The 24,455-nt window shown below is 35.7% G+C and overlaps 1 protein-coding gene across 3 annotated transcripts in view; it reads left to right on the top strand.

Moving 5' to 3' along the window:
* Positions 1 to 22,940, top strand: part of LOC150088638 (ALK tyrosine kinase receptor-like) — a 40,630-nt gene extending 17,690 nt beyond the window's left edge. For 2 of the 3 annotated variants that reach the window (XM_090369598.1, XM_090369597.1), the window contains 3 exons: positions 826 to 916; positions 5,599 to 5,706; positions 21,626 to 22,940. In XM_090369598.1, coding sequence (XP_090225724.1) covers positions 826 to 916; positions 5,599 to 5,706; positions 21,626 to 22,330 — 904 coding nt within the window. In that variant the 3' untranslated portion in view covers positions 22,331 to 22,940. The remainder of the gene's footprint in view (positions 1 to 825; positions 917 to 5,598; positions 5,707 to 21,625) is intronic. The other variant, XM_090369599.1, reaches the window with a different exon arrangement.
* Positions 22,941 to 24,455: the final 1,515 nt, after the last annotated feature.

Below are 24,455 nucleotides of genomic sequence, written 5' to 3'. Positions count from 1 at the left end.
ACGCGATGATCAGGATGGTCGTTATTTGTTGCATATCCCACATCTCTTTGATCTCCTATCTTAGGTTTATGTATTTCTTGTTCTTTTCCTCATGGGTTTTCTGGAGATTGCCAGTGTTGGGCACTGCTATGTTAATAAGATAAGCCTGGTCTGTTGTGCGGGATTGTCTTGTCCGTTATTATGGTGATGTCCCAGTACACTTTGTGGGTTGGGTCTCTAGTACTGTCTGTGGGTTCGTACTTGTAACACGGTATACTTTCTTTGATCAACTGGGTTTATTAAAGAAAGTTGATCAATTATTATTATTTTAATATTATCCTAATTAATTAGTAGTAGCCACATAGTGCAAAGAAGCCACAGGCTATTGCTGCCCCCCAAAGGTGGATAAGAAAATACAAATTATGCGGCTTCCGTCCTCATGTAGGTAACTAACTAGGTGATCTTTGAATTTCTCCAACCTGTCAGCCTCAACCTTAATTTGAATTTATGGTCTCTATTTCTCGAATTCTTTATAAGGGTGAAAATTCCGCTTTCATTCATTTTACTAACTCCTCCCAGAACCTTATAAACCTCAATCAGGTCTCCTCTAAGGTTGCCAAGCTCTGTAGCCCACATAATTGAAGTCTTTCCATGCAAGAAGCCCATCTTTGGACCCTTGCAAGAAGCTCAATGACGAATTGGTGGAAGGTCTTCCACAACATATTCACACAGTCGCTAAAGGCAAAAGTGGGAAAATATTGTATTAATTTTAATTTTCTTCTCAAATTGTTTCTTAAGCTGCAGTGTACTGAATTAACTAATCTGAATTTAAATGATACGTTACAGCTACCAGATTATGATGCAGTGCTGGCACCCTATTCCAGATGAAAGACCCACCTTTACAAGAATCATTGAACGTCTTGGATATTGTTTACAGGTAAGATCCAGAAATTAGTTGATCATAAACTTTAGTTTTGGATCAAGTTTTTACAAGAGTTCCAAATATCGAAAAAAATCTACGTCTTCAGATAGATCTTTAAGCATGTTTTGAAGTGAAATTTTATGCAGAATGCTAACAAACAATAGAATGCTATAAATAACAATATAAGTTAGTATTAAATCATAACATTTGATATATTTTGTACACTTCAATATAATATATATTTAAAAACAAAATGAATTCTTTTTTCTCATTTGATGAAGAAATTATTTATATTTATGCTGTAAGAGGAGCAGAATGTTTGTATGTAGCCCACAGAATAGCACAGTAGATACAATCACCATCCTTCCACTTGGAGGAAAATGCTTGGTTGGTTCGAATCCGTCAGTGGTAGGAGCAATTTTTATCGGCTTTTTTTTTTTTTTTTTTACAACGTGGCTGAGTTAGTTGGTCTCTGACGAGAGTTACATGCTTCTTTTTCCCCCGAAAACTCGAGTTTCTGGTCCGGCAAACAGGCAAATTGACCACTGAATACACAAAATTTACAGACACAAATATACTGGTGCCTCATAGTCTTAGTTGCTTGGCGCTTAAGTCTGTGTGTATGTATATATGTATGCTTATAACTAAAGAACGAGATATTTGATACCCATTAAATCCAGGGGAAAAGGAGAGAATTTATCGGACGAAATTTTAGGCAACATTTTATTTTGATCTGCCATCTTGAAACAAAAGAGCGGCCATTTTTATTTTTCAAAGCTATAAATATACTTCAAGTATCAACAATTTTCAACAGTATTTTACAATAGTAGTCCTCAAGGAAACACGTTTCGATTGTATACATCTTCCGTTATTTTGAAACAAAATGGTCGCTAGTTTTATTTTTGAAACTGTGTCTTCTGTGCTTATCAACCCGGTCAAACTAAATTTAGTTCAATTGCAGGTAATGGGTTCTGCTCTTGTTCAGACACAATTTGGCCTCAGTATTCTCGATCTTGTACGATCTTCTCGCACGTTATGTAGTCTTTCTGGAGTATAAACAGAAAAAAATGTTTATTATATGCTAATTGAACAATGAAAAGCGAATAATACACCTAAGGGATCGAGGTAATTTACTAAAATATTATTTTATCCTAGATATTAGATTTGACAGATTTGATATTATTATATATCAAATATTATTTGATATATTATCCTAGATAACATATCAAACAGCAAAATGTAAATTTTATGCAGTTATTTGAGGAAATATTAAATAATGTGCAAATGGAACACGAACACTATTTTCGCTATTTTAGAACACTATTTTAGTTTCATTTTTCGCTTAAGAATCAGAGAAAGAAGACAAAAATAAATAATACAATGAATTTTTCGCTTAAGAATCAGAGAAAGAAGACAAAAATAAATAATACAATGAATTTTTCGCTGATGCTGTGTGAAGATTTTCTTCCAGCAAACTGCAAAGTAACTAAAGAATAAGCACAATTACAGATACAATATATTATGGATCTGTTATTATGTTTATCCTGTTTCAAAGAAAGATTGACATCTACTTAAAGGATAGGCCACGGTAAATTGCGTCCAAAAATTCTTATGGCTGACAAGAAATGCGGGTAACAACTGTCACAACTACCGTCCTCCCACAACTGCTGGAAAAGGATTCAGTTCGAATCCCATTGGCGACTTTCGGCTTTTTTTTAACATGGCCTAATTAGTCGGTCTCGGACGAGGGCTGTATGATTTTTTTCCAGCAAATTGTAAACTAGCTAAAGAATAAGCACAATTACAGATACTGTATACTGACTGATGACTCATAGCGTTAGTTGCTTTGTCGCTGAACACCTAACCTAACAGAAATTATGCCTACATTCTCCTAAGGTCTCTATATGGTGCCCCACTATTTTTATTGGTCTATATATATATATTTTAGAACAGTTATAAGCAGGCCTTTGCATATTGTTGATAAGGAAATCTATAGATAAATAATAGAACGTATCATTTGCTGTATTCCTTCGGCCCTCGGGGTAGCACAGTTGGTAGGATCGTCGTCTTCCCCCACAGCGGATGGAAAAGACCTGAATTCGAGCCAGTTGATGAGAGGAGGAATTTTTATGGGCCTTTTTCACAACGTAGTTGAGTTAGTCGGTCTCAGGTGATGGTGGCATGGTTTTTTCTATAGGAAACTCGGGTTTTTCATCCAGCAAACAGAAAATCGACTACAGAACACACGCAATTTACAGATAACATACACGGAGCAATATGGTCTTATTCGTTGATGCTCCTAAAACTCTTCTACAAACCATATTCCTTCATTAATGTTGAATTTGGAATTTCATTTTGTAACCAAGCGCAGATGGATTTCATTTTACTAATACTTTTCATCAACAGAACTCACTTTTTTCCCTGTTCACCCCCTGACATCCCCAACCTCTTATTTCAGAAGCGATTGTTTAGTGTTTACTGATTTTCCTGGAAAGGTGTGCGACTTGGTTTAATTATGAACAATCTGACTATGAACAGTCTGACTATTTCAACACCCATGAAAGCGGAGAAGGAAGTCCTGAAACTTGTAAAATGAATATTCAAAAAAATAATTTTTGATTTCTATAAAAGGCCATAAGACAACGTCTGTGGTTTTGGCTCACGGAGGATTTCTTTTTGTCTTTGAATAAAATAAAAGTAAATTGTAAATAATGAAATGGCGATTGGGAACAAAAAAATAAAAATAATAGTAGGATTCTTTATTAATTTGAATCTGATACATTAATATTTCCTGAATGAAGATTAGAAATTATCAAATTCGTTTTATAAATTGAATTCTTTCGTTGTAATGATTGTTTTCGCTATAAAGGAACATTATTTGCGATCACGATTCAAAGTTTACCATGACGCTTCTAAAAAACTTTTACATTCTCAGATGAATGTTTATAGAAGAGTTTTACAGTCAATAACCAAAGCTCCCTTTCTCTTAGAAGTCTTAAATTAATGAATAGAGAATTTCTAAGTATTATAACTGATGTAATGGAAATCAATATTCATATAGATCGTTTTGCATTCTGCCATCATGGTTCCCAAGATTACGAATAGAATAGAATGTCTGAGTTAATTGACTTCAGTTTTTAAATGACCACTTAGTTCTTTCTCATTTCATAGTTAATAAATTTTATAGGTAACTTAAGATATGGAGGAAAGGAGATTTTAGTAATTTAAGCAACAGGATTTAAACGGAATTTTCGAACGCTACAACCACAGAATGCGATTATTGGAATGATGCAATTTTCTTATGTCATTAACGTAAGGTTTGTCAATAACACTGTTTTAATATTGGTTCAGAGGTGATCCTACCTAATAGACTATTTAGTTTGTTGCCTAGGCTAAGGCATCTTAATTAAAGCTGTGGGTTATTATGTGTACCTATATGAATATATTGAATTTATATCGCACACATAAAATATAATATTTCCCAACCCGTGGGCTTTGGGAGAAGACTACTTGCTGGCAGCTAGTCTAGCTCCACTCTGATTACAACTGCTAATTTTTGGTTGCTGTGTAGTTATCGATCGGAAGTTTTTATCAATGCCCTTCAAGAAGCTGATAAACTTTTAACGGATTATTAACAGTTTCTTATGTTTAGAGATAAAGAGGAATGGTGACAAAATTAACAGAAGAACAGGAGGCTTTTCTCCTTGTTGGTTTCGATTTATTGTTCGATTTAAACTTGTTTTTTAAGTTTAGTTATTTTATTCGAGATACTGGCTATATGCTGCTGCCTTGCATTTGGAGGAACTTATTAGTTCCAACAAGCGATATGCATTCTTTACCTAACCCCTAGCCTCTTTATCTAACCACTAACCTCTGAATCACGACCGACCCACTTGTGTACAAAATAATATGAATTGCTAGATGATTAAAACTCAACGAAGCTCACAAGTTCTAAGCATGAATGGTAGAATAGTAAAATCTGTTTACACTGATTTTACTACAGAATAATTTCGAAAGGACCTTGGCGACCATGATCACAAAACCTTACTTTACTTGACTTTTCCCTATTGGGAGGGGATGGCTGATGGAACATCTTTAAATAAAACAATCTCCAAGCCCTGTGGATTTACAGGATAACATTACCGAGTCTGTTAATCCACCAATCCATGCTTCATAGTGTTGCAGAGAAAATGATCAATTTTAACGTTCCAAAATAGTGTATATAAAATTTTGGCTATAAATCAAATTTACTATTCCTATGTCTGTCGAATTTCCTATTTATAGGAAAAATCAGGGTTACCCAGCTAAAGAATCACAATGTACGATTAAGAAGTTAAGAATCCAAGAATATCGTTAACTTTATTTTGTTAAGGATCTCATTAATTCTGTTCTACAATGAATGTTTGAAATAACTAAGTATACCCTGCATTTGTGTTTAACCTTTAAAAATGTTCTGATTAACAAATTTGTTTGGACAAGTACTTCAGCGCCTCTTCAGATGATTCAAATAACATCATCTGCATTTTAAAAAGACAAATATGGTTAATCGTGTTTGTTCAACAATATTTACGCCATCTCAACAGTATTCGCTCTCCTCTTGTATAAATAATCATTATATAAACAAGCGTGTGATGTCAGAGAAATAGTAAATATATGTTCTTCTTAGGCCATGCAGTAACTGTTCTTTCTCGTGGCAGGACCCAGATGTCACCAGTGCTACTTTGCCAGTATTTCACAGGCCACCTTCCATGGAAAGAGATGCTACAGTCATGAGACCTCCGGAATCCGAAAACAGTTGTCTGCAGGTGAGCTACAGTTTTGTATACAATCTCCAGAAGAGCGTTTTTACCCTATTTTCGCTTTGAGAAATAGTTCTTTTTTTGTAGATTTTAAAAGGCTGATTTAGTTTTTAATTAAGTTGCTGTATTTTGAAAAAGACCTATAAACTTGGTCTTATAGCCAATATAAAACAAACCATTATTGGAAGTTGGTTGTTGTAGGGATTAGGCGCATCAGCACCTTATGCCATGTTGCACCGTGTATAATATATCTGTAAATTGTGTTCTGTGGTCGATTTACTGTTTTTTGAGCGAAAAAACAGTTTCCGGGAAAAAAAACCATGCTACCCTCTCCTGAGATCGACTAACTTAGCCACGTTGTAAAAAAAGACTTATAACAATTCGAACTCAGTTCTTTTCCACTCACCCGGTGTGGGGAAGAGAGTGATTATACCAACTGTGCTAAGCACCAGAGCTATCATTATTGGAAATTAAAGACATTTGAATTAAAAAGGAGAGTCACTGAGAGTCGTAGGGGGGTAGTGGTAAAAATGCTGTCCTTTTGGGTATCCTGCTAAAATCATTCCTTCACATGTGACTGAAAATTTTTTCGGCTATTTAAACCCAAAATTAGCAGTCAGAATTTTCTTTTAGACTCGGAAAATAATCTAAAAGCAAAATTCCGAATCTGTAGGTCAAGTGAGAATACTCAAGGATTTAACTGAACGTCATACTATATATTTTTTAATTTTATTTTAATATAGATGATGTAATTCTACTCCTGTCGTTAATTTCAGGAATCTTATGTAGTCCTCTTGGGCAGCACATTTGGTAGAAACACAGTCCTCCCCACACCGAGTGTAAAAGATTAGAGTTCGAATCCCGTCAATGACGTGAGGAATTTTTATGGGCCTTTTTCACAACGTGGCTGAGTTAGTCGGTCTCAGGTGTGGGTTATATTGTTTTTTTCTCCCGAAAACTCGGATTTTGCGTCCAACAAACAGAAAATCGAGTGAAAATGAGATTTGCAGTCATAAAACCCTAAAATATATATGACGCAATATGGCCTAAGTTGCTGATACGCTTAAACCCTCTAACAATGACAATATAACAAAAGAATCTATACACTGAGTGATCACTGAATTATGACCACCCCTATGAAAACTGAACTCGACCCGTTGACTAGGTGTGGTGAGGTATGAGAGTGCGCAGTTAGTCGACCTACGTAGCATAGATAAAGTGTCAGTGGTTCAGTAGGTAGTAAAATTCCTAGCGTGATGGGTACATGGAAGGATTTTTCGGACTTTGATAAAGGACAGATTGTGGACGTTCGACGAGCTGGCGCCTCGATTTCCCAAAAGAAATCGAGGCACCATCTAACCTTCGTTAGAAGGTTTAACAGCTGAACTGGTGGGGTGTTCGAGAGCCGCCGTAGTTAAAGTGTAGCAGGACTGGCGTCAAAATGGTCAAACAACGACCCGACGGCAAAACTGCAAAGGTCAGCAAAAGGTTGAAGTTAGAGGTGAGAACCGGGTCCGACGACTCGTACTGGCGCAGCACTGTTGGAGTTGACTACCCAGTACAACATGGGCCAAACCGAAACAATATCTGGCATGACCATGCGTCCCACGCTCGCACGTATAGGCTATACCAGCAGATGACCCCTATTGCATCCTCTTCTAACCAAGGTTCATCGGCGTAAAAGACTCGCCTGGTGAAAAGAGCATGCAAGTTGGACGTTAGAAGACTGGAAGAAGGTGTGCTGGTCGGATGAGTCACGTTATTTACTCCACACAGTGGATGGTCGTGTACGGATTTGTCGTCAACAACATGAGGCTCTTGATCCATCATGCATGGTATCAGAAGTGCAGACCGGTGGAGGCGGTTGTATGGTGTGGGGCATGTTTCACTGGCAGGAACTTGGACCCCTGGTGCATATGGAACAACGTATTACTGATCTCCGCTATTGTCAACTGCTTGCTGACTGTGTGCACCTCGTTACGTTACACTTTTTCCCGAATGGCGATGGCATCTTTCAAGATGACAATGAGCCGAGCCATCGGGCACTTGATGTGCAGGAATGGTTTGAGGAACACAGTTCTGACTTCCAGCATATCGATTGGCCTCCGAACTCCCCCGATATCGATCCCATAGAGCACCTGTGGGACACTATGGAAAAACATATCAGCAATCTGGATACACCAATCACCTCCATACCTGCTAATGCGGCTAGCATTAGCAGGTATTAGTGCCAAATCGAATAGCTGCTGTACTGAGAGAAAAAGGAGGAGAGGACCTACGAAATATTAGGTAGGTTGTCATAATTCAATGATCACGCAGTGTATAATACAAGCTTGATAAACTTCCATCGAATCCCTGCAATTCTTTATATAAGACTATCTGTTTTATTCTGTGATCGAGTTGCGTGATCATTAAAAATAAATAATAATTGGACGTAACAGTCCCTCCAAGCGCTTGGTACCGATACCCGTAATGGGATGGAAATTCCTTTTATTAATCTTTCTAATCTTTAGAACGTAATAATAAATTGATATGAAGAATTCTAATGCTATTCCAGTGGGGATCATTTTACTGGCTTTTATTTTCTTGTAGTAGCTAAATTGTTTAAACTTAGAAACATTATCACACCACTAAATTCGAATTTATTGTAGGGTAATAGTGTTTATGAGTTTAATTTCTACATGAATAACCCCTTGACAAAAATGATTCCTTTAAAGACATGATTAAAATAATTATTCAACGGGTGAAAGTAGTTGGATTCGTTTAAAATTTTCGCCAAGATTCTTCAACGATGCCCAGTATATGATATCAATAAATTGCATGCATTTTATGATCACGTTTTGTCTGTCTCGTTTTATTAAAACATGCACTCGTCTGAGACCTAAGTTTGCCCAATTCTGAAAAATGCCCTGTATAAGTTTCCTCCTTCCAGGAAGTATTCTCGGGTTTGTTGGACGACCCTACAGTGTGAGAAAGCCTTCTACTATGTAACTAACGAGAACAGTTCAGAAATATGCCTAATTTATCGCAATTAGAGATAAATATCAGTGGTTTATTATTTTGAGGTCCAAGGATGAAACACTCAAAATGTTATCTGATATTTTAGATATTTCTTTATAGTTTAAATTGTTTATATGAAAATGTTCCGTTTGCCATAGCATTTTCACGGAGGAAGAGATACTTGAATGATGGAATGTCTTTTGTTCAGATTTATTATATATGAATTCGTTGCTATTTGTTGAGGTCATCAACCGCCATTTTGAATTATTGGTTTCCATAAAATTTCTTTGTTAATGACTAAACGGTTACATTATTATAAATATCTTATTTGCATACATCCAAGGGTCGTATTTCATCATATCACGACAATTAACATTTTGATTGCACATGAGAACAAAGAAATTCGTTCAAAATACAATATTTCAAACGATTTTCATCCCGTTTGTGAACTACGAATGTCTAAAATGCTGCAACATTACTGAAATAAAGAATATTGCAATAACCGACAAACAGGGTGTCAAGTTAAGTAGGATGTACATCCTTGTTATGCAGCGATTGAAGTTATACAGTGTATTTGTATAATTGAAAGTTAATCCCTCTCTTCTTTCCTTTTGCTTGCCGTGTTATTATTCTTTCGACACAAGAAATAACGTTCCTCATTCTGTGACATTATTTTAATCACTCGCGAATTTTCGCTGTAACTGAGGCCTCAATACTTGCAATAGCAAGCCAGGACATTCATACACTCATAAGTGGTTAATACAAGGGTGGTTATGGATGCGACATGTTTATAAAACATTTTTTACAATGTTCCTGGAGTTTAAAATACTATGAGAAAGCAGGATGATTTCAAGACGATAATTGCAGTTACAATTCGAATTTTTGATCATTTCCTTTTTGTATTTTACAATAAAAAAATGTGGTCAAGAGGAATTATTTTGGAGAGATCAAAGAGGTCAAATATAAAAGTTCATGTACGGAATATGAAGCCCTAATTTTATAAGAAATCAATAAATTCTCTTAAGTTGTACTATTTCAATAATCTTTCAGAATCGCGCTTATTAATAAAATAAATTTTAATTCATTATATAACCGAATATCTACATATACTGTGCTACGAAAATCAGTTGTTTTAAAAGCACCAAAATTTAAATAATCTTTGTCTCCTCTAGTGATTTGCGCGGGTGACTGTGGTTATAATCACCGTCCTCCCACACCGATGGAAAAGGCTCGGATTCAATCGCGTCAATGACGTGAGGAGTTTTTATGGTTTTTTTTCACTTCGTGGCTGAATTAGTCGGTGTCAAGTGAGAATAGAAAGTTGTTGTAATAGGTTTTAGGAGCGTCAACGACTTAGGCCATATTGTTTCGTATATATTGTACTTTCTGTAATTGCGTGTGTTCTGTGGTCGAGTTTCTGTTTGCTAGACGAAACACTCGAGTTTCCGGGAGGAAAAACCATGCCTACCCCGTTTGAGTCCAACTAACTCAACCACGTTTTTAAAAAAGGCCATAAAAACTCCTCACGTCATCGACGGAATTCGAACTCGGGCTTTTTCCACCCTGTGTGGGAAGGACAGAGATTCTACCAACGGTGTTACCCACGAAGGCTGAAAACCTGAGACAATATAGATAAGAGTAGATGAGGTAACTCTCGGGTGGCCTTAAGATGAAATATTTTTTGTTGCATTTAGCATTTTTATTATTTTTCACTTGTTCTAATGCATGATCAAGGATTTTTAAAGGTATGCACAACCGAGTATTTTCATATGCAGTAGCAGCGTTTGGTAAGTTCAATTGGTAGTGCTAAAGTAAAATTATTTTTCGCTAGAACATCTTTTTCACAATATTTAAATCAGGTAGATGTCGACCCAGTATTTTAATTTTAAGTTTAGCATCTTATGACAGTGACAAAAAGTTTTTTTTTATTTAAATAAATTAATTATAATATAAAGACACACTTTGAGTACCATTTGAGACTATATTTCTTAATTGGTAGCTAAACAGTTACGTTCTTATAATTCTTTTACATAAATATTCTTATTACATCACAATTACTGTTTATGTTCCATATTTTATAGTCATTTTATAGTCAGCTGCCACTGCTTATGTGTAATATCACTTGGGATGTTTAAAAGACTAATTGTCCACCAAATTTTTGAAATATTTTTTATACATTTTCATAATTTAAAGAAATATCTTTGAATGCTATTTATGTAAATCAGTATGTATGCATTGAGAAATATATAAAGTGTAAAGAACATGAACTTGACTGATTTTAGATGCACTGTCAACAGGGTGGTTGATCTTCCTTAATTGCTGTGTTCTGGCTTGTTCTATCATACATTAGCCATATTCATGCAAGAATTACATTAGTCTACTTTGAAAAATTTTAAATTTATCACTTGGTTTTAAACAAACTGTTAAAATCTTAGCTACTAAACATTAAATTCTCATTACTGAAGTAAAAGATTTCAAGGTTATCCATTTACATAAAGGTTGCAAGATTGATGTTATAGTTCATACCATTCACTGGTATGTAAAATGCAAAAAAACTGGACAAAAGTAAAATTGCAAGCAGTGCATTCTACAATAAAGGATCAATTAGAAAATATTGTTTTGTCATGGGGCATCCTTTGACATGTAAACGATATAGCTGCCAATCCCACTGATTTATGATGGAGAATCCATCTTTTTCACTCATTTTGAGCCTTCTCCATTTCATTGTCCTAATATAGTTGGTGAAAAAGAGGTTCTTTGTCTTTTTATTTTCACAAAAACTATAAGACTAAGCGAATTTCTGCTTATTTTCATAAAAAAATTGCCTTAGGTGTGCCAGTCTACATCGCAAAATAGAAACACATGATAATAGTATTGTACTCTGTAATGCATGATTATTTCACCATACTTGTGTGGTGCAAAGCTAAGTAACAATGTATTTTAGTAAAATGACAAAGAAATATGACTTAATTTAAAGACATAAAATCAGACATTTTCCAACAAATAAGCATAACAACAGTGTGAACTGCTTAGAAAGAAATGCAAAAGTGGATGTTGCATTTCGTGTTGATAATTTTTTCATATGTGCCAAATGTTTATTTACATCTTTTATCAAAGAACATAATCTGCCTCTGAGTTGTGCTGATAAGGCAGATACATTGTTCAATAATATTCATTGTTCAACAATGAGTCCCTCAGGGCTCAGTGTTGGGTCCATTATTGTTTTCTGTATTTATAAATGATATTGATGATGGTATATCAAGCTTAATGTCCAAGTTTGCAGATGATACAAAGGTTGGCAGGGTTGTCAAGGACACTACTGACACTATGCTGCTGCAACAGGATCTGGAAAGGTTGAGCAGATGGGCTGAGAGGTGGCAAATGAAGTTTAACATTGACAAATGTAAAGTACTACACATGGGAAACAGCAACCCCAGAGCAACGTATCAACTCTGTGGTACTACACTGACAGTGGTAGAGAATGAAAGGGACTTGGAGGTGGTTGTACAGGCAGATATGAAGTTCTCTGAGCAGTGCAGACGGGCTGCAAGAGTAGCTCATGGAGTATTGTCAATGATATACAGGAATTTTTCCAGCAGGGATAAGGAGGTGATTATTCCATTGTATAAGGCAATGGTCAGGCCACACCTAGAGTACTGTATACAGGTCTGGAGGCCTCATTTCAAGAAGGATGTAGAGCTGCTGACAGTGGTAGAGCTGGAGACTACGCACCAGCGAGGTGATCTGGTAGAGGTGTATAAAGCCTTGAATGGTTTAAGCATGCTCAATGCTGATGGGATTCTTCCTCTAGCTCAGAAAAATCACCTGAGAGGGCATAAATTCAAATTGAGGAAAGACAGATGTAGGATAGACGTGCGGAAATTTGCCTTTAGCCAGCGAGTGGTTGGTTGGTGGAACAGACTTCCATCCCTTGTCGTGGAAGTTGATAGCCTAAATAAGTTTAAGGCTCAGCTGGACAGGTATTTTGAACGAACAGAGGGGTGAAGTGGCAGTGGGTTTTTTTTTTTTTTTGGCTGATGCTGCATAAGCTTGCTTTCTTGCATCAAATGCCTCTACTAATGCTAATGCTAATGCTAAACGCTCTCCAAGAAAGTGGCAAGTGATGCTAGTTTATAAAGGCCACTTTATTTATTCCACACCCAATTCTGAAAAATTACTTATTTTTGCTTCAGTATCTTTATAAATTAATTTAAATGCTTATTAGTTTTTAGGAAATCCCCTGCTGTTATTTAACTGTTATTGTAAGGCGTAGGTCTTTTACCTTTATGCAAATGTACCGTTGACTTTCTTATAAAGCAAATATTTTGCTTTGCACGTACTGGAGTTGTACAGTGGTGCTCAAAAAAAACTGGAAACATCACTTGCAAAATTCACAGAATTTCTGAAATTTGGCAATATGTATCATATATGTTTTGTAATGGCATTACTCTATTGCGTCAGCCATCTCTAGCAAGTCCCCTTAGATGATGTCACGTGGCATACATGATTGCATCATCCTAGCTGCAGTATAAATACAGAGCATATGCCACGAACTTCTCAGCATCGGCTAAGGTTTCACAATTAACACCAGGTAGGAAAAGTGCTGCTGCTGCTGCTGCTGCGTTGTATGCAAGAGGGGCTATCCATCTACGAATGAATAGCTAAAAGGATTAGTTCTTCTGCAGCGCAGCACAGATTTCCGTGTCCGAAACAGAAGATCCCCATGAACAGATCTCAAAACAGCATGGGAGTAAGAGGAGGAGAAGGAGGATATACGAGTAAAGGCAGTACTGCTACTTTTTCTCATCAGGATCAGTAACGCGTAGCCCAAGCCACTTTTCACGTAAAAAATGAAAGAGCATGCTGGTTGGTCTGGGGATCAGTGGAAATGTGTTCTTTTCTCTGATGAATCAAAATTCAATATGCGTGGTTCGGACGGCCAGCAGACCGTTAAACGAAGAAGAGAAGAATTTCATCCCGACTGTGTCATCTCCACAGTGAAACATTCAAATGACGAAGGGCTGTATTTCAAATAGAGGAATTGGTCTCTTGAATTTGTGAACTCTGCAGTGAATGCTGAGGTGTACAAGGACATTCTTGAGATAAAATTACGTCCTACAATTAGATATTACTATGGGGATGTTGCCAATTGCATTTTTCATGATGGCTCTGCTCAATGTCATAGAGGCAAATATTGCTATCTTTTCTTATCAGGATTAGTAAGGCATTTATTACTTCATAAAATTAGCAAACGTTTTAAATTAATGAAACATTGCGCTCTTATTGCTAAATAAATTACATTTAAATAAATGCAATTTATTTAGCTGTTTTTACTATCCACAGATGCAAAAATGGTTGAAGGATAAATCATTTCGTACAATAACATATTCCGGGAACAGTTCAGACCTCAATCCACTTGAAAATTATTGGAACAAAATGGGTGTTTCAGTAATACAAAAGAAACCAAAAACACTTAGAAAGCTGCAGGAGATATCAATCCGTGTATTTCCCAGGAATACACTCAGAACCTTATCCAGTTGATGCCACGAAGATGTGCAGCGGTTATCAAAACAACGGGGTCGGCCAACGAAATATTAGTGTGCATTTTGTTGTATTTTTTGCTTATATAGCTGCCTGTCATCCTAGTATGAGCAAAGTAATGAGAAAAAAATTGCTGCATTCATAAAAGTTCTGTTATTATATGATACTTAAGTAATATGCTGTTATTTTGGATAAAAATACTTATTTCATTGTATTTTTATTCATAAAGCATAAAAGGAACTTTTTGTACAATTAATTCCATATGTGTTTTGTTATTACTCTTATTTATGTTCTTTCAGCTATTTCTAAAAAATTAGCTGCCACTATAAGGACAAAAAAACCTAAAAAATGAGGTGATTCAATTTTTTCAGCACCACTGTATTTCTAGTGCAATTATTACCAGATTATGCCTCATAATGGAGCTATTAATAGTTTAATTAAATTATAGATATATTTTTATAAAATAAAAAAATCCTTTCATTAAATGATTCATCTATGATGCTACTAAAACACTGACTCAAATCAAAAAAATGCCTTTATTAAACAAAAACGAAAAATAAAAGAAAAATACATATACTGACTGTATAAACTGTATATTAAAATAAAATTAAAATGAAATAAATAAAGTGGTATATAACAAGAATAAAATGCGATAAAATATAAAATTAAAAGCTCTAAAAAGATGTTTAAAATCACTAAACACCACTAAAACAGAAGCTATATATGTACACATATACGCCCCAGCAAGTCCGCGACACGAACTATGGCACCTGCGCATGGTCCACTTTTCTTGCGTTGGAACTGGAAATGGAACGAACCACTCTAAACCGTTCGTCTCTCTGTCCTTAGGATAAGGGCTTCAAAGAGTGGATGAATGCGACAGCCCTTATCCCTGTTAAGACTATAGCGTCCAGACGAACATGTCCTTAAACTCTCTAGCCATTTCCGGTTCCAAAAGCCATGCGCTCTATCCACGATCACGGCTTCTTTAGCTGTAATGCCATGCCCAGTTTCCCAGGCATGTTCAGCTACGCTGAACCCACGTAATTGGCTGTCTTGAGGGCCCTATCAGCGGCAAATGATGCAAGAAAGCAAGTTTATACAGCATCAGCCCAAAAAACAAAAAAAACGACACCTTCCATTTCACCTATTCATTCCCTGCAGCACTTTATCTATTCCTCCTTGAATTTATTTAAACTATCAACTTCCACAACAGATGGAAGTTTGTTCCAGCAATCAACCACCCGCTGGCTTAAACTATTCTGCAAATCTCGTTGCCCTCCTTTGTTCTCGTTCCAGCAGCTCCATATCCTTTCTAAAATAAGGCTTCCATACCTGAACACAATACTCAAGATGTGGCCCACTATGGCCTCGTACAAAGGGATAATCACCTTATCCTGCTAGTAAAATTCCTATATATCATTCACTAAACCCCATGAGCTGGCCTGGCAGCCTGTCCGCTTTGCTCAGAGAACTTCATATCTGTCTGCACTAGGTCTTTTACCTCTAGGTCTTTTTAATTTTACACTACCCTCTGGGGTTACTGCTACCCATATTCAGTACCTTGCATTTGTCAATGTTAAACGTCAACTGCTATTTCTCAGCCCATCTGCCTAACTTTTCTAGATCCTGTTGCAAATAGCATACTTTCATGACTGTCGTTAACAGGATATAGAACAGTTAGGCAGATGGGCTGAGAAATGGCAGTGGACGTTTAACATTGACAAATTGATAAATATGAAAACATCAATGGGCCCAACAATGAACCATGGGGGGGCTCCACTAATAACATTAGTCCAAGAAGAGCAATTCCATTGATTACCACTCTGTCTTCTCCCACTCAACTGTCCCTTTATTCTGAGAAGTAACTTACCCTTAATGCAACACTGCTACAATTCGTACAGCAGTCTTTTATGTGCAACCGTATCAAAAGCTTTCCTGAAATCCGAGTATATGATATCAAAATTATTTTTTGCATCTAGTTCCTTTGTGACCACATCATAGTACCCAATCAAATTTTTCAAACAAGATTTCCTCTTAACTTTATTCATTATCCAGATACTACTCAGCAGTAAATCCTGAAAATCAATGTTAAACATAAACCAAATATGGAAGTTTAAAAATCGCTGTTTGCACCATTAGAAGAATAGTTCTTATATCAAAAACAAGATGACTTCAGAAAATTAGTTACCTTCTAAAGAGGTGACTACACTTTCTGAAGTGATTGCAGTTAACCTTGAAATCTTACACAAATAGAAAATTTATAGGTAATAAACTTAGAAGTTCTATAAACTCAAGTGTTTTTTTTTTTTTTCATTCTTTTACTCGTACTTATGAATTCATTAGCCATGGTTTAATCACTATTAATCTACTGTGGTAAAAGTCTTTATGCAGTATTCTGTTCATAACAAGATCTTGATAATGAAGAAGAAAGTGAGAATTTCCTTCAAGTTCACTTTGATAACATATTGTGAGAGAAAAATAAGAGTATTGTCAAAATATTGAATTATTAATATTTTTTAAAGTTGTTAAGGGAATAAAGTTTCAACATTAATGAAAGCGTTGCAAATATAAATCATTGCCCTTTTTATTATTAATTATAACATCACTTTTTCTCACATCATGGCATTCTTAACACAATCCTCTTAATTTCAAACGGGTTGTTTATTCTTCGATTTTTCCTAAGAAAGAGATCATAAGAATATCAAATAATCTTTATACCAGAAGCCTTCTGGACTTGACAGTATTTCTCCGGTTATTCTAAAATTCTGTACTCTGTTTTATACATTGCCTTTCTTATCTATCTTATCCCATTTTTCTTATTCAGAGTTGAAATTTTGGGCATATCCAGCTTAATTTTTTTTAAAGTTAAAATCTTTGCCGTTGAGTTATTATCATATTGATCTTAGTTAAACACTTTGCAAAGTAATGGAAAAATCCATTCACAGCCAACTTTTATATTACTCTTCAAAGCAATATTACTCTAGGAGAATGCGACGGTATTTGTAATTGGTAGCCATTTTCTGCAGGTTAATTCCAAGACGCAGCAGTGTCTGTATTTTAGGGAGTGCTTGGGTAGGTAGGAAACGATTACAAAGTTTCAGACGGTTGTATTTGAGGATTAGCGTGGGATCGGACTTCCAGGATTGCGGAGGGTTGTGTTACTGACAGAAATCCCAGATGTTCGGGGCGTTTATCACCCCTGTGAACATTTTTACCGTAGCCATTAAACGCCTGATGTCAATTAATCTTGGAAGCCTGGTTACATTTAGCTGCTCAGCCATGTCACTGGTTCCAATTAAGGGGGTTGCTGATGCTTATTTGTGGCCCCTTTCGGGGTCCAGTATTCACATACGAACACCGATTTTTGCAGCGAAGCCGAAGCAGTGTATAAAATAACTGGATAAACAGTGATCTGAAGGTGTTTGTGACACCGTTGGAATGAAGTAAGTGTTGTTTCGCTCTCCAGCGTATGGTGATAAATCGCTTCCAGAGGTATTCTGTGTGCGCATCAAATCTTCCATTAACTAGTCAGTGATACAAATACCTTCATTAACTATCCAAAGGCAAGCTTGTTATTTGTATTAACAACAGATAAGAAGATTTAAGATTTCCTATGGGTCTATGATGGTCGATTATTAATATAAATAAATTGATGAAAAAATTAATATGCCACAGAGATTTTATAGGAGAACGTTGTCTGTTCTTCATAGGATTATGCAGCTCTTGCAGAATAATTATCAGTGTATCTCTACTACAAGGTTCTATTGATCTATGTCCAGTGTATTTCCTCCTTTTTATAAATCATATTACAAATCGGGACATACAGCAACATTTATGTAGCACTTATGCAATAACTTTTCATATTGCGCTTATGCCGAAGCTTTTTTATCTCAAACGGTCCCATTTGAATAATGTTATAACCTTCCCAACGAAGCCAGTACTGATAAAATACGTACTCGTGTTAAAACCTCAAAATAAAATGAAGTTTAATTTCTATGCATTAAAAAAGAAATAAATGCAACGTGTTTTAATGTGATGATAGAATGCAGTAATAACATAATAGTTGGTAATTAATAATTATTATGTTATTAACAATTATTCCAACTAATCTATATTATATTCCAACCCCTTAATGAAATGTGATATCCAAGTACAAAAAAAAAAAAAAAAAAAAAAGAAAACAGAATTTTTACTGTATTTTTTATGTTTGAGAAATGCATTACAACCTGCAGCATACACAGCTTTAAGCTGAAAGGAAAGTACTTTCGTTCCATAGTGTACGAAACTGTTGATCTATAAAATAATAAATTGTGTTTAATTAATTAATTATTTTTTTTTTATCCAGCTAATTTTGTCTTATGTGAAACTAAAGAAAAGCGAAATGACAATTATTATTGATCGACGCCATCGTGTTTCAGATTTCCTATGCGAGTGTGGCTCCATCTCGTGAATTCAATAGTTACTATAGAAATAAAGGTCAATATTTATAGCAAGGAATTTAATCCTGCTGTGTGGCACAAAATTCTTTTCACTGTTAGATAATGTTCAACATAAATACAATTTTAGAGGCAAACCTGACCAATAAAAGTTTATTTATATTGCATTTCTGTCTACTGAATATATTTAAGTTATCCTAGCGTTTTCATTTCGTAAAATATTGGAGAAGATACTGAATATTTAAAAAATATGTCATGAAAATCTCTCTGTATATGTATCTTTGTTTTTTATATTATATAAAATATAAATATTGGATAATATTTTTAAAAAAATTAAATATTCAGCTGAAATCACCCTACACAGTTAGAAAATCATTAATTACAGAATGCCTATAGCCTTTAACTAGCGTTGAATGACTGAAAAGCTCTGATATGAATTTTTTTCTTGAAATTCAAGAGTTCATTGGTATCTGTCAATTTTTAGTGTTCTTTTTTGTGAAACGTTCGTTTAAATAAATAAATCTTTGTTATTCTATATCAAGCTATCAAGCAATATTGATTCTGAATACATAATTTTTTAACAATATAATTCGCCTTTATATTCATATTATAATGAATGCTATCTTTGGAAAGACGACTTGGTCTTGGCGCATTATAGCCTCCGTAGCTAATGCGCCAATAAAAACAAAACAAAACAAACAAACAAATCTTTGGAAAGTACTTTAAATGATTTTCAGAGGTGATATCTTTAAATTCTAAAATTAATACGTAAATGAAATTATCAATTATTACCCTGCACGGCCTGCACAAATGAAACTATTCAGCTTAGTTTGTTGATGAAATATTAGTTAATGGAAATATTAATTAGCCAAAAATATTAACTAAATTACTGATTATTCAAAGTATTGATTAATCAAAAAAAAAAAAAACAAAAAAAAACAGGGATATTCCAATGTTATTTTAATGAAACCTATAAACTTTGCATTACTATAGAGTAGTAGACAGCAGAATTCACACGTGTCACGATAATAGCTATATTTTGAATTCATTTTACTAATTATATCAGAAAGAATTCAAAATAATTTAAGGCTGTTGATTTAAGGCACTATTAAAAATAAGGAAATGATACTAGATGGCCACGAGGTAAGTTAATTACCGTTGCTTTTATATTCATGTTAATATTAGATATTAATAATTTATCCCTCACAATGTCATCGTCTTAAGTCTCCTCTTCCCTCTTTCCCCACACAATTAAATTGTTTGATACTACATTCCGTAGACATAGGTAAATATTTTTTTTAATAAACCATGATTAATAAATGCAAGAAATTTCAGAATTTCAGACGTTGAAGAGACATTTTTAGTGACCAGAGGTGGAATTTCATAGCATATGTATGCCTTTCATTTATTCCTATATTAGCTCATAACAAAGTTACATACACTGAGTGATCACTGAATTATGATCACCTACCTAATACTTCGTAGGTCCTCCTTTTGCCCTCAGTACAGCAGCTATCCGACGTGGCATTGATTCAACAAGATGTCGGAAGCGTTCAGGAGGTATGGCCAACCAAGATGTGTGTAATGCGACGAGCAGCAAGTTTTGGAGGTGATTGGTGTATCCAGATGCTTGATCTGTCTTTCCATATTGTCCCACAAGTGTTCTATGGGATTGATATCGAGGGAGTTCGGAGGCCAATCGATATGCTGGAAGTCAGAACTGTATTCCTCAAACCATTCCTGCACATCAAGTGCCCGATGGCTCGGCTCATTGTCATCTTGGAAGACACCATCGCCATTCGCGAAAAAGTGTAACATAGCGGGGTGTACACAGTCAGCAAGCAGTTGACGATAACGGAGACCACTGATACGTTGTTCCACATGTACCAGGGGTCCAAGTTCCTGCCAGTGAAACGTGCCCCACACCCTACACTCCACCGCCCTGCACTTTTGATACCATGCATGATGGATCAAGAGCCTCATGTTGTTGAAGCCAAATCCGTACACGACTATCCACGGTGTGGAGTAAATAACGTGACTCATCCGACCAGCCCACCTTCTTCCAGTCTTCTAACGTCCAACTTGCATGCTCTTTGCACCAGACGAGTCTTTTACGCCAATGAACCTTGATTACGAGAGGATGCTGTAGTGGTTGTCTGCTGGTATAGCCCATACGTGCGAGCGTGCGACGCATGGTCATGACAGATATTGTTTCGGGTTGGCCCATGTTGTATTGGGTAGTCAACTCTTCAACAGTGCAGCGCCTGTTCGCCTGTAAGAGTCGTCGGACCCGGTTCTCACCTCTAACAGCAACCTTTCGCTGACCTTTGCAGTTTTGCCGTCAGGTCGTTGTTTGACCATTTTGACGCCAGTCCTGGTACACTTTAACACGGCGGCTTTCGAACACCCCACCAGTTCAGCCGTTTGGGAAATCGTGGCGCCAGCTCGTCGAGCACCCACAATCTGTCCTTTATCAAAATCTGATAAATCCTTCCTTTTATCCATCACGCTCGGAATTTTATTCCCTACTGAACCACTGACACCTTATCTATGCTACGTAAGTCGACTAACCGCGCACTCTCGTACCTCACCTCACATGGTCAACGGGTCGCATTCAGTTTTCATAGGGGTGATCATAATTCAGTGATCACTCAGTGTACGTTAATCTCCAGCCTTCTGTTCTTGGGTAAACTTGTCACGTAAAGTTTTGTATAGCATGCACAATAACATTTATATTACTGAAATTATATCAGATTAGGAATGTTTTGTAATGATCATGTAATCTGTTTGGAAACTCACTTTTCTGAGGAAAAAAGAATTCGATATTTATAACATATTCATAAACGCCTACTTTGTAGTTAATAATTCTGGAACTTTTAAGGGTGGATTTCTTGACGAAAATTAAGAACTCTTTTTTTTTTTTTTTTTTTTTTTTTACTTTACAGGTTAACCGTCCTGACAGAGACCTATTATCTCCAGGATCTGAGGATTACCTTATCCCAATGCCTCCTTCTATCTACAGCCTGGCTACCGAAAAGACGGATCTACAATCCAGTCCTAGCCAGGGATCTGTGGATCAGTTATTAGAGTTGGATGACAAAAATGGCACATCTTCATCTCAACCAGCTGTAACCTGGGAAACCAACTTCATGCAGCCGGAAACTCCAGGAATCGGTAAAACAGTTCCAGAAGTAGCTAATGGGGAATGGAAAAATAGTAGCTCTGGATTTTCTTCAGTCAAGACCAGACCAGGAGGGTATACACAGGTTCCTACCCAGGACGATACGCCCCCTAGTGGGGGTGCTCAAAACTGGGATTCTCTACAACTAGCCGTACGGGTATCTAGTCTTCAATCCTTAGACTCCCTTCCAATAGCACCAGGAGTCAGCGCTGCATCGAATGCCAATGACGCCAACAAAGTTACTTCGACCTTTCCACAAAGTCAGCAACAGCAGCCTAGTGTGTCGTTAGATGCTGGAGCTTTGAATCGCCAGGTGAACAACAACCCTGTTCGTTATGTCAATGTCGATGTTAACTGTAACAGTGGAAGTGGCTCTCTGTCACTAGCGCGGACCAATTCATACGATCAAAACGTGGCTAACCAAAACATCCACTACGATGGATGTGCGGGTGTGAATCCGGTTGCTTGAACTGATGCTTCTGGGCGAAGACAGGGCTGTGATACAAAGGCGGGAAACAGAGTGGTAAGGGCTGACTTCATTGTATGTCACGCTTCGTGTTTTGAAGTATACTGAGTTAACATCTAGCAAATTTAAGAATTTTTTTCCCCAGTCAACCCCATCCAGTCATCGTTGACTCATTATGAGACTGTGTTACACTCTCTTCGATGACCCTGATGCCATTATTAAAACTCTATTTAAAACAGTCACTATTGGCAAGAGGTGTTAACGTGTGTCGATATTTTGCTGGCATATTTTAAAAGACATTTAGGCAGTCAATACTAAAGGTATGAACAACTCATCAGAGTAGAAACCGGGCTTTCTGTATAGTAGATCTAGTCTCATTGAATGCAAGCAGTGTTTAAAGACTAATCATATTATGATAAGGCTAGTCAAGAAACGCAGCCATCCTCTTGATGTTAATATCTTACTCCCCCCCTTAGTGACACTGATAAACTTGTTAATGCATTGTAGTGTAATATGCCAACAGAGGGCACTAGTAGGCCACTGTTCAAAGTGAAATAGCGCTAATATGTTGGTTGCTATGATACGATCTTCCGGTAACACAACTAGCAAAAAAAAAAAAAAAAAAAACAATTTTGCGTTTTTTTTTTGTTTTCCAATTACCTGTTACCTTTTTACTCGCAAGATTTATCCTACAGCACCGTTTTGATATTTAAAAAATTTCCGTTTTATATTTTAAGTCAATTTTAAAGAAAACTTTTCCTTTTTTTTTTTTTTTTCCTAATTTTTTTCATATGTATTCTTGAGGAAATGTTTTTCGTCCATTTTTTGAGTGATATAGTAAGCTATGGTCAGCCAGTTGAGGATCAAGTGATAAAAGCTAGCAGTTTGAGAAAAAAATATATAAATAAAGAGAAAAAAATAAAATAAAATGGTCCGATGCTAGATGACAATAAAGAAACATATCTCATAAACAGTACTTGTGTTACTGTTTTACGTTTCGAAGAATATAATGGCCGAAACTTTTATATATTTTAATTTATTTATTTTTTTTTTCAGAAGTTGGAGTATTCTGTATATATTAATTAAAAAAATATATTAAGGTTATCAATGAAGCGAATTATCAGATAACTGAAAATAAAAGAGCTTAATATAATTAACGTAATTTGTGGATTATGTTTAGTGTAAATATATGCCGAAAAATGAAAGGAAGTGTAAGTTTTGTAAACACGCCTCGGATTATGCTAAAATTTGATAATATACATCGCTGTAAGTTGTATAAAGTTCCTGGTATGAGAATGAAGGTCTCCAAGCTCGATAACATATATTCAAAGTGACGAATGTTTTCTTGTAGTTCTTATGCAGAAAAAACGTTATTTTCAAATATACTATTTTAGTAGATATGAAGTTTTTCATTGTGTGTAAGGCCTGACGTCATAATCACGTGGTACATGTTTACGTGTTGTGTAAAGTATAATTTATGTCATGTTCTACATCCAGCGACATCTGCAATTATTTGTACTTTTTAACGCAACTTATTATTTATTAAATTGATTGAAAAGTTAAGTGTTAAGGGAAAATACAAAGTGGTGCGAAAGTATATGGTGCAGCCAGAGATAATATCTAAGTAATAATATACCGTAATAGGAAATTTGCGTTTTAGAATTTTTTTGATGTTTAGTATAGTAATAGTTATAAAAGATAGAATCGTACTGTGTCTTGTACTGATGTCCTGTTTACTCACATACTATAATTTACACTTTTTTTTTTCTAGTGACAACTCTTATTTTAGGTGTTGTATAGTTAGATGTAAGGTTTTCTACTCTGTTGGATGATAAAATGAATGAATCAAATGGTATAGTCACAATTACCGAAATTGAAATAAAATATTCATAGTAAGATCAAATACTTCAAAGTTTATGTCCCTCAAGTAATTGCCAAAGACGAAATGTGTGCATAGATATTAGGAAAATGTAACTGTATAAAATGTAATATATTTCACAGAATTGTTTACTGGTTGATAAAAAAAAATCTATTTATAATTCATAACATTCAACTACTACTCATCACATAATTTTGCTTAAATAGGTTAGGAATGGTTTCATTATAAAATAACAGAAATAATTGTCTC

The sequence above is a fragment of the Mastigoproctus giganteus genome, chromosome 3, assembly GCF_048544385.1.
Source record: "Mastigoproctus giganteus isolate SK-2022 chromosome 3, ASM4854438v1, whole genome shotgun sequence".
In the NCBI taxonomy this organism is placed as follows: Eukaryota; Metazoa; Arthropoda; class Arachnida; order Uropygi; family Thelyphonidae; genus Mastigoproctus; species Mastigoproctus giganteus.
Note: the sequence above shows the minus strand (reverse complement) of the source record. Positions and strands in the feature narration are given on the sequence as shown.